Raw genomic sequence first — 13,263 nt, forward strand, 5'->3', positions numbered from 1 at the left:
AAATTTTTAAGTCCTGACCCCAAAAGAAAATGGGCAGAAGTTCCCCAAGGGGCCAAGCCCAAATTTTTTTGCCCCTATCACTGGAGAGTACAAAATCAAATTTGTCATTAAAATATGCTTAAAATACGCCATCTTATCTCAAGAAAAATGAATTTAGTGAACTATTCAGTAAAAAGACATCTAAAAACGTCCTTTCCCCCACATTATAAATATTATAGTATATAGAATATACACGAAAATATATCCTAGATTTTCTACACTGTACAGCAACACATGTTAAAGAAGTTGATCTGTAGTAATTACTATTAACGTTTAAGGTCACATTGTACTGTTATACTGGACCACATTGCTCACTATCTTAGATATATATATATTGAGTAATGGTATAATGAGTTGCCTTTAATATTTTGAGATACATAGTCACTCACATTTGAAAAATATACAGGTGTGGTCAGACATGCTCGGAGATAAAGTTACGAGTGTGATTAGGGATGTGTGTGTGTGTGTGTGTGTGTGTGTGTGTCATATTTTCCTTTAAGCCCATGCATGTTTTTCCCACAATGTATACACTTGGACATTACAAAATAATGTTTGGGTTTCCTTTTGCGGTTTTACACCTCAGTTCAGTGTATAAAACGTTTTTTTGATTTTGTTTTTTTTTTGCATTTGAGTGCTTCATTTCTTGTTTGTCCATTCAGTTGTGTAATTCCAGTAAGAGAAGTTTAAGCCACTTTAATGTACTGTACATTAACCTTTTGTATTCATAATGTGCCATCATATTGATGTCATGTGGATGCCTCTTGTCAAAACATTTGCCTTGTGCTTTCAGATGTATCTACACGCTCTACTTGATGAGCGACAGCTACCTGGGCCTGGACCAGCAGTATGACATTCACCTCAATGTGATACCAGCCAGCATCGCTGCCCAGGTCAACACAGAGGTCACAGACTAGATTACAGGATCCTCCAGCTGCTGTTGGCTAGTCAAGAATTACAAGTAGCAGAATAATGTTGTTCCTGATACTGTGCCATCAGTGTGTCAATGACCTTTTACATTACCTTCCATGAATATCGTGTGAGAAAGTGCGACAAGAACTTAAAACCTAAAGGGTAGAAAAGTTTTTGATAAATGCAGCACTTTTAACATGGTTTGTTTTTGTAAACCCTTAAAATCACATTGCGTTACTCGAAATGGGAGTCTTCATGTTTACATATTTCACAAGTATGAAAACTGCTTCCTGAAGTTCAAAAAGTTGCCTGGTTGATGGAAGATTCTAAATTTTTCATTGTGTTTGTCACCCCATGGTGAAATTATTGATGGGCAAATAAAACGTAAAACAATACATTTTTATTCTTTTTCTTTTCTTGAACTGAATACTGTGTAACTTTAGAAGACAAAAAATGCGCTTGTACATTGACTAGAGATGAAAGTGGACTTTATGGAAAATTCCTGAAAATACAAATGCAAGCACTGAAGGTGTGAAGTCCTGCTAAGGCAGTCCAGGGGCACGCCCACCCCCACCCTGTGGGAAATTGTTGAAAAAATGGATGGTTGTGGTGCATTCTGGCGAAATCTGTGAACAATATTCAGACAAAAATTAAAAGTAAAATTTTTAAGTCCTGACCCCAAAAGAAAATGGGCAGAAGTTCCCCAAGGGGCCAAGCCCAAATTTTTTTGCCCCTATCACTGGAGAGTACAAAATCAAATTTGTCATTAAAATATGCTTAAAATACGCCATCTTATCTCAAGAAAAATGAATTTAGTGAACTATTCAGTAAAAAGACATCTAAAAACGTCCTTTCCCCCACATTATAAATATTATAGTATATAGAATATACACGAAAATATATCCTAGATTTTCTACACTGTACAGCAACACATGTTAAAGAAGTTGATCTGTAGTAATTACTATTAACGTTTAAGGTCACATTGTACTGTTATACTGGACCACATTGCTCACTATCTTAGATATATATATATTGAGTAATGGTATAATGAGTTGCCTTTAATATTTTGAGATACATAGTCACTCACATTTGAAAAATATACAGGTGTGGTCAGACATGCTCGGAGATAAAGTTACGAGTGTGATTAGGGATGTGTGTGTGTGTGTGTGTGTGTGTGTGTCATATTTTCCTTTAAGCCCATGCATGTTTTTCCCACAATGTATACACTTGGACATTACAAAATAATGTTTGGGTTTCCTTTTGCGGTTTTACACCTCAGTTCAGTGTATAAAACGTTTTTTTGATTTTGTTGTTTTTTTTTTTGTTTTTCATGTTCATCTTCGATCAATTAAGTAGGTAGGTGTCCCTGCTCATTCTTGCCTTATAGTGAATAATTTTGGGCCTAGCAGTTATAAAAATTATATTTCAATTATTACTTGTTGTTTGTTTGTTTTTATCCATTAAGAACACAAAATATATACACCAGGAGTGCTGAATGCGTCTATCGTGATCGGTCAATCTGGGAGGCAGTTTTGGTCGACTGCGTGCCAAAAAAAAAAAAAAAACTATTTATTATTCAACTCTTTTCTTCATTACGATGTGCTCAATACGTCGATCGTGCGTGTCAATGGACCTTTCCGATCAATCACTCATACAATAATAGCCAATCAGATAGCCGCATTGTCTTAAGCCCTGGGTTGACTCGCCCCTCTTGTCGTCATGGCCCACAAGGAATGCTGGTTATCGGTCGCGTGCGCTTGGAAAAGTTAATGTTACAAACAAAATGGTCATCAGATGCGATTGGGGAACATGCAATTCTGATGAAAGATATCCTGCTAGGTTACAAGTGGCCCGGTTGATTCATTTTCCAAAGCCTAAAACACAGTTGAGGAAGACCCCACATACAGCTTAATGTGGACAATATCAGCAAGCACAAGGCTGTATGTTCGAAGGTAATTTAGGGAGAAGTATCTTCTCTGAGTTTGATTTCATTATTATCAGTGCTTCATATATTGCAGGAGAACAACTTTCACTTTGTTAGCGTATCACTGACCTGCTGAATGAAGTGTGTAATCTTTTATGCCAAAGAGTCGGGTTAGTGACACGTAAATGCGCCACGTCATGGAAGAGAAACATCTATTTGCCTATTTGTATCACATCGGACTTTTAAAACAGAGCACTGGGTTCCATTACGAGTCAAGTCAAATGAATACACCCACTCACTCATAAAGACTACAATGATATTACTCCTGATCTTTCCAAGTAAAAAGTACTCACCATGCTTTACATACACAGTACGATTCCACAATTTTACCCTGTTGGATTTCATGACGTTTGTGAGGCGTCAAACTTTTTGGCGTCGCTCACCATCGTTTCGCTGTAACTGACATTCCGTCCTGATCTGTCCAAACTCTTAATTCCGTGTACATATCCTTGCGTGAAATAGTTGAGACCTCTCTGTAGAACACTCTTGGACAAGTATGACGCATTTGGCAAAAAACATACCTCAATATTATCTGGAATATGGGATAGATAACCTTGTTCAAACCTGTTATGTTCAGTCGCCATTCTGGAAGATTGTGGGGCATGGCAACTGTAGCTAAGGGGGCCGGAGCTGAAGAGTGCCAGTTGGAAAGGTCCATTGGTCGGTTTGACCAATTCTGGCCTCTTGTGGCATGTCACTGCGCATGTGCACAGAAAGGCGTGTTCTCGCAAGATGGCTTCCTATTTGTCTGTCTCTTTTTTTTTTTTCTTTTTTCAAATCAATATTAAATGAGTAGCATTCGTTAAGTCATTTGACCAATATGGTATCTGAGAAGTACTACCTAGAAAAATTAGTACCCCACAAATACAATATTAGCTACAGTAGCCCCTTAGGCCCAAGTGTTCATCTTGGATGCAAAGGTTTGGTCCTTTTTAAAAAAAAAAAATGCATTTTTTTTTTTCTCGAGGGACTGACCACTTGAAAAGTAGATCATGGAGGCAAAAAGAATGGGTAGTCCAGATATACAGTATCATTGAATTTGAAACATAGTAAAATAAAGGTTGTAGGAAATGTATATTTTTTTAAAACTGTTCTCAATTGATATACCTGGTTAAATTAAGAATAAATCAACCATTTACCATTTGTGCATCTTGCTCACTTACACCTGGGGTAAGTCCATTGTGATTGATGTGGGGATCTTTAAATATTCTTGATGGTTATCGCTCACAGCAGCCTGGATCCTATCAGTGTGGCCTAACATCGTTAATCACGGTCGCACACTCACAAGTGCACAAAAAGTACTCCACTATAGTCAAGCTTTTGTATATGTGTGTTTATGCCATGGAAAGTGAGTGAATAGTTTACGTTTCCGACGTAACCATTCCAAGATTCAGGAAAAGACAATCTTTTGTCGGAAGTATAGTATATGAATCATGGGCCTTGGAAATGGTTCTGCTTTCAATTTAAACATTAAAATAAATATACTGTAAATAAAACGCAGTATTTACTTGTAATATAGTATTTTTTCGTCATAAATATAAATCGAACATTGTTCTGTTTGTGTTAGATCTTCATGAAATACACATATGCCTTGTTGCCATTATTTGGTTGAGGTGAAGAAATTAAGGCACGCTTAGTTAAACGGAGGCTGCCATGATTTCTACAATAGGGTATCCATCGTGGACATGGCCAATTATGCAAGCAAATAAAAGACTTTATTGTCGGATAACTCCTGACAATGTTTTTTTTTTTTTTTTCCCAACGGCAATGCAAGAATTTTGCATTCTCTGTTTTGTCTCCTGTGTGAATAGTCGGACACATTGGTACTCGTACGTTCGAGCCCATCAGATGGTTTGGGTGAAGCCTAATTTGGCAATCGTTCATGGTGGACCACTTGACACCGACGCTTAGCCAATGGGAACTGAAGTACGTGCACCGTTGTCCAATAAGAACGGAGTTGAGAGGCATCGGATGCCTCCACTTTGCGTCATTAAATACCCTCCATGCTCCGAATTTTGGGACATTGGGACTGCTTTCGACTCCAACGAAGTGGTTTAGCAACAATTTAATGGTGTCACGGCCAGGTTAAAAAAATCGTACGTATAGAAGTTGTTTTAATATCTTCAATAAATTCCGCGAGTCTCCTTGGCTCTTCGCCCCCCCCCAAAAAAAAAAATATATATTTTGGGGAAACGCAGCCACGTTAAGTCAGTTGGAATCGGAATGACATCCGCACTACTGCTGCTGACCTGAGGCCGTCAGCCACAGTGTCGCGAAAGGTTCACGTGTAACAAGCAGCTGGACTAGGAGGGGAAGAAAAAAAAAAGATTGCGCCATGAAGGAAAAATCAAAAAATGCTGCCCGGACTCGACGCGAAAAGGAAAATCGTGAATTTTACGAACTGGCAAAACTATTGCCGCTGCCCTCAGCCATGACTTCGCAGCTGGACAAAGCCTCTATCATCCGCTTGACAACAAGCTACTTCAAAATGCGGCTCGTTTTTCCTGAAGGTGAGCCTAAGAAAGCCGGTCAGCGACTTTGTGAAATTATGTAGTAATGTCACCTTAAGACTACCATAACTGGGCAAACAAATTCATCGAGTTCAGTGTGCATTGAAAGAGTCATTTGAATTTACATAATTAGAAATTGTGTTTACATATTAAACATGGTTCAAATTTAAGGAAATCTATTTTTTATATTTTCAAGGAAAAAATTAAAATGACGGCAGTTGACCACATTTGAATTCTTTTTTTGTTTGTTTGTTTGTTTGTTTTTAGGTGGAGGGGGGGGCTGATTAGTTGCAATTAGCGGAACTTGACACAAATCTTGATGAATTGGTATATTTTTCCGGAAGGTATACTTGACTTGCACCTACTTATGTAATTTTAGCTTCATATAATTAAAGTGTGTCGAGAACTGTAGATCGTCCAACGAGCCAAATATAGTATATATAACTGTTAACTAACTATAACTATTATATAACTAAAATGCTGGACCAAATACAAGGTAATACAGTAGAACAGGACACATCGGTCCATGCAAAAGTGTGCGTTTGTATAGTGAACGACATCGTAAAATAAAAACCTTTCTACAATCAAATATCTATCTGTCCCACAAAACTATCTCTGCTGAGTGACTTGTAGGTCGCGGGAAATATCGGTTTGGTCGCCAGTCTATTGCATGGCATGGGCAAACATTTATTAATTTGGGAACAGTTTGCGGTCTTCATTCATTTCGGCTATCATGTATGTTTTTGGAAGCCAGGATAAAAGAAAAAGAAAGGCTGAGCGTGCAAATTCCTCGAACGCAGGCGAAAATTAGATCCCAGACCCTCGCAACTGTGACACAGATACGACAACGACGTTGTTCATATCAATATTAAATGAGTAGCATTCGTTAAGTCATTTGACCAATATGGTATCTGACAAGTACTACCGAGAAAAATTAGTAGCCCACAAATACAATATTAGCTACAAGTGTTCATCTTGGAAGCAAAGGTTTGGTCCTTTAAAAAAAAAAAAAAAAAGCATATAAATATTCGAGAAAAAAGGCACATTAAACATGCATGTTTATTGGACTAAAACGTCAAATAACGCCAAACTTCATTTGGGCATTGAGTCTTTTACGTACCACTCGAGATAAGAGTGGTCCTCCTACCACACACACACACACGCACACACACACACACACACACACACGCACAGAAAGACTAACATCGAATAATATTTATTTTAAAACCTGAGTCCCTCCGGTGATAATGATCCACCCAGCATGTGTGATTGCTGCAGAGCCACGCATATTAGTACCAGGCTCGCCTCTGATGCTTCAACATATGAGGGACTAAGTCACCAGATATAAAGTGCATTGAACGGGAAGGCTTAGGAAAGCAGTGAAGCGTGCACCTCAGACGCAGCAACAATCCCCATGCACACATTTGTTTAAAACAAAAGTACGGCGGCGTGTGCTAAATATCATTTTCGTTTATATGACATTGTTACAGAAGAACAACAGTGAAAAAAAGTCATTTGAATTTATATGTGCATTGGTTACACGGGATTAAAATGTGTTCTCCTGACATGGATTATTTTAATATTTTCGGCGTTACACGGAGAAAATTACTTAAATTGAAAGTGGAAAACAAAATTAAGTCCTGTACTCTTGCCCAGTGTATTTTCAGTTTTTTTAATAAATTGTAATCCGCCTCCTCACCTGTCACAGGGCCACAAAGCACTGATAGCATGGTAATACTTACAATATAGCCATTATGTAGACGTTGCCTACTCGAAATTGGACTAGCACGGTTTAGGCTCAACATAATTTTAGGCTCTAACGATTTCAAAACAATACTCAGTAAAGAAAGGCTGAGGTATTTTCAATCATCAAACTAGGAGTAATTGTATTGGGGACACTTTCGTTGGTCCAGTAAATAGAATATGACGCTAAGTGCAAAACACTTTTATAATGTACTCAGGTCAGTATAAATGCCTTTTGTTCCCTACAGTGTTGCGGTTAATTTTTTTTTGTGTGTATGAATAAATGGTTGTATTTAAAATGTTTTTTATTATTGTAATTAAGTCAAACAAATTAAATTATTGGTGTTGTATAATAAGTGAAATATTGAAAATTTTACATTCTTTGAAAATGCCTTCCCGTTTTTTAAAATCCGAGTCTGAATCTTATTCAAGTACTTTATAGATGAGCTAATGTGACATGATTGTGTTCACAGTCCAAACAGATAAGTCGATATTGTTCCCGTGCATTAAGCCTGTTTGTTCGGCTGCATTTGCATTTCAATTAGCGGACTCATGTTTGTTCTGTCCCGTTTTGGGCCTCATGCGGTTTAATTTAAAGTATTCCCCCCAGCCCCCTCTGTTTTGAATAGTTTATGCCAATAGTTTCACAGGACAAAAATGGTTTCCGACCAAATTTATATGAGAATGGTTTGGACGTTAAAAGCTGCACTTTAAGATGTGCTGATTCGAGTCTGTTGACATTGTAACTGTACGTTGCAGAAAATGTACTGTAATGTTTTATTTATATGTAGCCAATATAAAATTAAAGAATTCCTTTGCTCTCCGTTGTTATTACTATTATCATTACTTGTCAGATTAGTAGGCTACTGCATCTTTTTTTGACTTTTTGTTCCCGCTTGAATAAATTCTTGTGTTTGTGTGTGCGTGTGTGTGCACGCGCGCGCATGTGTGTGTATGATTTGCTGACCAGGCCTTGTTGAGTCATGGGGCAAAGTGAGCCGCAACTCTCTGGATGGTCTCAGCCAGGAATTGGGTTCCCACCTCCTACAGGTTCTTCTTATTCTTATTCGTAGTAGTACCACCAACTCGACAAAGTGTGGAGCACAATTGTATGAATACTTACAACATGTTATATATTACATACATACATATTCGAATTATCCAACAATTTTTAATCAAGGTAAAACCCAAGACTATAACTGCAGATTTTTCTTTTTTTTTTTTTTTAGGTGAGATGAATTATATTTTTAATTCATTCATCCATCCATCTATTTTCTGAAGTGGTTCTCCTTACTAAGGTGGGGGGGGGGTGGCTAACTGACTTTTACGTATAAAGCAAGTTTCTTTCGGCTTGTCCCTTTCGGGGTCGCCACAGCGTGTCATCTCAGATGAACGCATATATATGTTTGGCACAATTTTTACGCCGGATGCCCTTCCTGACGCCGGATGCCCTTCCTGACGCAACCCTTCTCAGGGAATGGAGGCCCCAGTGGGATATGAACCCACAACCCCTGGTTTACCAAACCAGTGCTCTAAACCACTGAGCTACAGGGCCCCCCTAACTGACTTTTACGTATAAACCATGAAATTGTGAGGCACATAAAAACAGACAAGAAACCAAAAAAAAAAAAAACACTCATAGTCGCCTTCACATGTGGACGATTTCGTTTTCAATTAAACTACAATGCAGTTTGAGTGACATTGTTTTCAACATTAATACTGACATTAAAGGCTTAAACAAAGGTGGTAATCTGTAGTGTCATCCATCCATCCATTTTCTTAGCCGCTTATCCTCAAGAGTCGCGGGAGTCCTGGAGCCAATCCCAGCTGTCATTGGGGAGGAGGTAGAGTACACCCTGAACTGGTTGCCAGCCAAATGCAGGGCACATGGAGACAGACAACAGTCGCACTCACAATCACACACATGGGCATTTCAGAATGTCCAATTAATGTTGTATGTTTTTTGGGATGTGGGAGGAAACTGGAGTGCCTGGAGAAAACCCTCGCTGCCATGGGGAGAACATGCATACCTCGCACAGGCGGGGCTCGGTTTGATTCCAAGTCTTCAAAACTGTGAGGCTGACACTTTACAACTGTGCCACCGTGGCCCCTGCACTCAAAAAAATGACTCTTTGGATCAACAGAAATTTTGGCTAGGTTTTCCATCCATTTTATTTGTGCAACTCCAACTCAAACTTAGTAATTCCATGTGATGGGATATAATTGAGTTGGTCAAAAGCATATTTTTAAAATACAGTTAAAGTAAAAATAATTGTCGAACAAAAAAAATTTTGTTCACAATTTACACACATATGTACTTAATCTAGAACACATTCTGCTGTTGAAACCAGAGTTTAAATGAATACAAACACTAATAGGCCTATTGAAATTACATTCTAATGTAGGCTATCTTAGCAAATTTAGCTAGCTCATAATACTTAACTACACTGGCAGGAAAGAGAACTTTACCGGGGTCTTTCACGGTTTTCTGAGATTTATGAGAAAAACGGAAACAAGAAATAGCCACAATTTACCAGGTAGAGTAATCACAGACGTCTTTTTGTGCAGTAAAGAAGCTGTCAAATGTCATGGTCGGCTCAGTTAAGGGAAAAAAAATGCCAGGAGCAGGAGGAGTAAAGTAGGCGTTCCCAGACTTGTGGGCGGCACCAATTCAAATTCAACTTATTTCTTTTGAGTTCATGAATGTCAAATTGAATTTATTGCTACAGCTTGACTAAAAGTACATTCGTAAGTTTAACAAAAATGAAGTGTTTCATGAAAGAAGGCCCTGAATCATTTTTATGAGTGTGTAGTGTCATCACTTGCAAATTTTTCTGTAGAACTAAAACTATTATTTATTAAATGTGTTTTTGACGTAGCAATTGACGAACATAAATGAAAGTGGTGCGGTACATTTATTTTTTGTCTACCATGTTGGAGGTCGAGATTAGGATGATAAAATCATCTTGAAAAGAATAGACAAAACTGAGACGTTCATTAGATTTTTCTGCGCAACTACAATCAGATGGTTGTTATATAAAGAAACTGAAGGCAGTGGCAAAGACATTACATGATCAGAAAGTGGCCGTCATAAACAACTATGGTCACTACACCATTAAAACATGACTGCTGAAATGTGTGTGAAAGCAAGTAGAAGTAAAACCAAACTGATATCACTCAAAACGATAATGTACAGTTTTCAAACTGCTATGGCAAGATTTGAATGCCAGCCTACCTTCAATCCCCAACCCTACCGCTTTGTGTTACTGCCCGAAGAACTCTCCCAAAACTGGAAAAAATTAAAGATCCAGCAAGGGATCAATGTATCATGTTCGCCTGTCCTCCTCAGAGTGCACCTCTGTCGGCCACAAGCACTTAGCAAAGAAAGGTATTGCCAAACATGAAAGGATACTGATTTGATGTAAGTTGATTAAAAATGTACATAAGGTGATTGACTTACCTGATATCCAGTGCGAACAGTTGTGCCTGTTGATGCAGTTGTCGCCGTGGAGGAGACCAATGTCCTTCATTTGAAGTGAAGATCTGTCCCCTTACTTTTTAACTTTTGCTGCAAACTGGTTACAGTGAAGAAACTAAGTATTTGAACACCCTCCTATATTGCAGGTTCTCCCACTTAGAAATCATGGAGGGGTCTGAAATTTTCATCGGAGGTGCATGGCCTCTGCGAGAGAGATAATCTAAAAAGAAAATCCAGAAATTAAAATGTATGATTTTTTTTAATGATTTATTTGTATGATACAGCTGCAAATAAGTATTTGAACACCTGTCTATGAGCTACAATTCTGACCCTCAAAAACCTGTTAGTCAGCCTTTAAAAATCCACCTCCACTCCATGTATTATCCTGAATCAGATACACCTGAGCACGGTAGTTAGCTGCATAAAGACACCTGTCCACCCCTTACAATCAGAGAGACAAAATTGTACAACTCCACATGGCTGGAAAGGGCTACGGAGAAATTGCCAAGCAGCTTTGTGGAAATAAAAAGGTCCACTGTTGGAGCAATCATTAGAAAATGGAAGAAGCTAAACATGACGGGCAATCTCAATCTGAGTGGAGCCCCATGCAAGATATCACCTCGTGGGGTCCCAATGATCCTTAGAAAGCTGAGGAATCAGCCCAGGACTACACAACAGGACTTGGTCAATGACCTGAAAAGAGCTGGGACCACCGTTCCCAAAGTGACTTTTGGTAATACACTAAGAAATCATGGTTTGAAATCATGCATGGCATGGAATATTCCCCTGCTGAAACAAGCACATGTCAAGACCTGTCTTCCCGATCAACCGAGCGGCCGAGCCGTGAGCTTGCTCTCTGAGCCCCGGAGCTCGCTCACACGGCTCGGGAGGGAGGTCACGGCTCCCCCGATTCCTGGAGCTGTGCCGCTCATGGCTGTCTATGGAAGTATTCCTCCATCTTCCCGATCAACCGAGCGGTTGAGTGGCTGTGCCGCTCACGGGTGTGTATGGAAGAATTCCTCAGTCTTCCCAATCACTGGATACTGCTATTTCTTCAGATGAGGATAAATCAGAGAAATCAGCGCTGGGCATAAATGGTGTCCCATGTAATTAAGCGTTTGTTGCAGCACGTAACAGGTCACATCCATGCACGTAGGTGATCAACTTTGTGATCGTGTCATTGAACTTGCGACCGCATGTCTTGGACACTCGGGTGAAGAGGGGGGCACAGCTGTCAACTGATCAGCACCTGGTGGTGAGTTGGCTCAGTTGGCTCCGATGGTGGGGGAAGATGCCAGTCCGACGTGGCAGGCCCAAACGTATTGTGAGGGTCGGCTGGCAGATTCCCCTGTCAGAAGGAATTTCAACTCCCACCTCAGAAAGAACTTTCCTCACGTGCTGGAGGAGGTGGGGGACATTGAATCCGTGTGGAGGATGTTCCGTGCTTCCATTGCTGAGGTGGTCGACTGGAGCTGTGGCCGTAAGTTGGTCGATGCCTGTCGTGGCGGTAACCCACGAACACGTTGGTGGACCTCAACAGAAAGGGATGCTCTCAAGCCAAAGAAAGAGTCCTATCTGGCATTTCTGGCCTGTGGGCCTCCCGAGGCAGCTGATAGGTATCGGCTGGCCAAAAACCTGGGCGTGGGAGGAGTTTGGTGAGGCCATGGAGAACGACTTCAGGACAGCTTCAAGGAAATTCTGGTCCACCGTCCGGCGTCTCAGTAGGGGGAAGCAGTGCACCGTCAACACTGTGTATAGTGGGGACGGGCGCTGCTGACCTCAACTTAGGATATTATGAGTTGGTGGGGAGAATACTTCAAAGACCTCAATTCCACCTACCCGCCTTCCCACGAGAAAGCTGAGTCTGGGTGCTCTGAGGTGGGCTCTTCTATCTCTGAGGTTGAGGTCACCGAGGTGGTTAAAAAGCTCCTTGGTGGCAGGGCCCTTGGGATGGATGACATTCGCCCGGAGTTCCTAAAGGCTCTGGATGTTGTGGGGCTGTCCTGGTTGACATGCCTCTGCAACATCGCATGGACATCGGGGACAGTGCCTCTGGATTGGCAGACTGGGGTGGTGGTCCCCCTTTTGATGAAGGGGGACCGGAGGGTGTGTTCCAACTATAGAGGGATCACACTCCTCAGCCTCCCTGGTCAGGTCTATTCAGGGGTACTGGAGAGGAAGGTCCATCAGGAAATCGAGTCTTGGATTCAGGAGGAGCAATGTGGCTTTCGCCCTGGCCGTGGAACAGTGGACCGGCTTTACACTCTCGGCAGGACCCCCGAGGGTGCATGGGAGTTCGCCCAACCAGTCTACATGTGTTTTGTGGACTTGGAGTTGGCATTCGACCGTGTCCCTGTGGGACTCTTGTGGGGAGTTCTTCGGGAATATGGGGTCCCGAACCCTCTGATACGGGCTGTTCAGTCCCTATACGATCTCTGTCAGAGTTTGGTCCGCATTGCCGGCAATAAGTCGGACTCGTTTCCGGTGAGAGTTGAACTCCGCCAAGGCTGGACTTTGTCACTGATTTTTGTTCATAACTTTTATGGACAGAAATGTCAGCTGAACTTCACAACGTATTGAATGATGTTAAAGTTATTGAC

The 13,263-nt window shown here is 40.6% G+C and overlaps 1 protein-coding gene across 2 annotated transcripts in view; it reads left to right on the forward strand.

The window, feature by feature from the left end:
• Nucleotides 1-4,506: 4,506 nt before the first annotated feature.
• The window catches only part of LOC133500821 (single-minded homolog 1-A-like), a 42,851-nt gene continuing 34,094 nt past the window's right edge, over nt 4,507-13,263 (forward strand). For both annotated transcript variants that reach the window (XM_061819981.1, XM_061819982.1), the window contains exons 1-2: nt 4,507-5,442; nt 8,156-8,235. In XM_061819981.1, the coding sequence (XP_061675965.1) occupies nt 5,268-5,442; nt 8,156-8,235 (255 nt within the window). In that variant the 5' untranslated portion in view covers nt 4,507-5,267. The remainder of the gene's footprint in view (nt 5,443-8,155; nt 8,236-13,263) is intronic.

This window comes from Syngnathoides biaculeatus, chromosome 5 (assembly GCF_019802595.1).
Source record: "Syngnathoides biaculeatus isolate LvHL_M chromosome 5, ASM1980259v1, whole genome shotgun sequence".
Taxonomy (NCBI): Eukaryota; Metazoa; Chordata; class Actinopteri; order Syngnathiformes; family Syngnathidae; genus Syngnathoides; species Syngnathoides biaculeatus.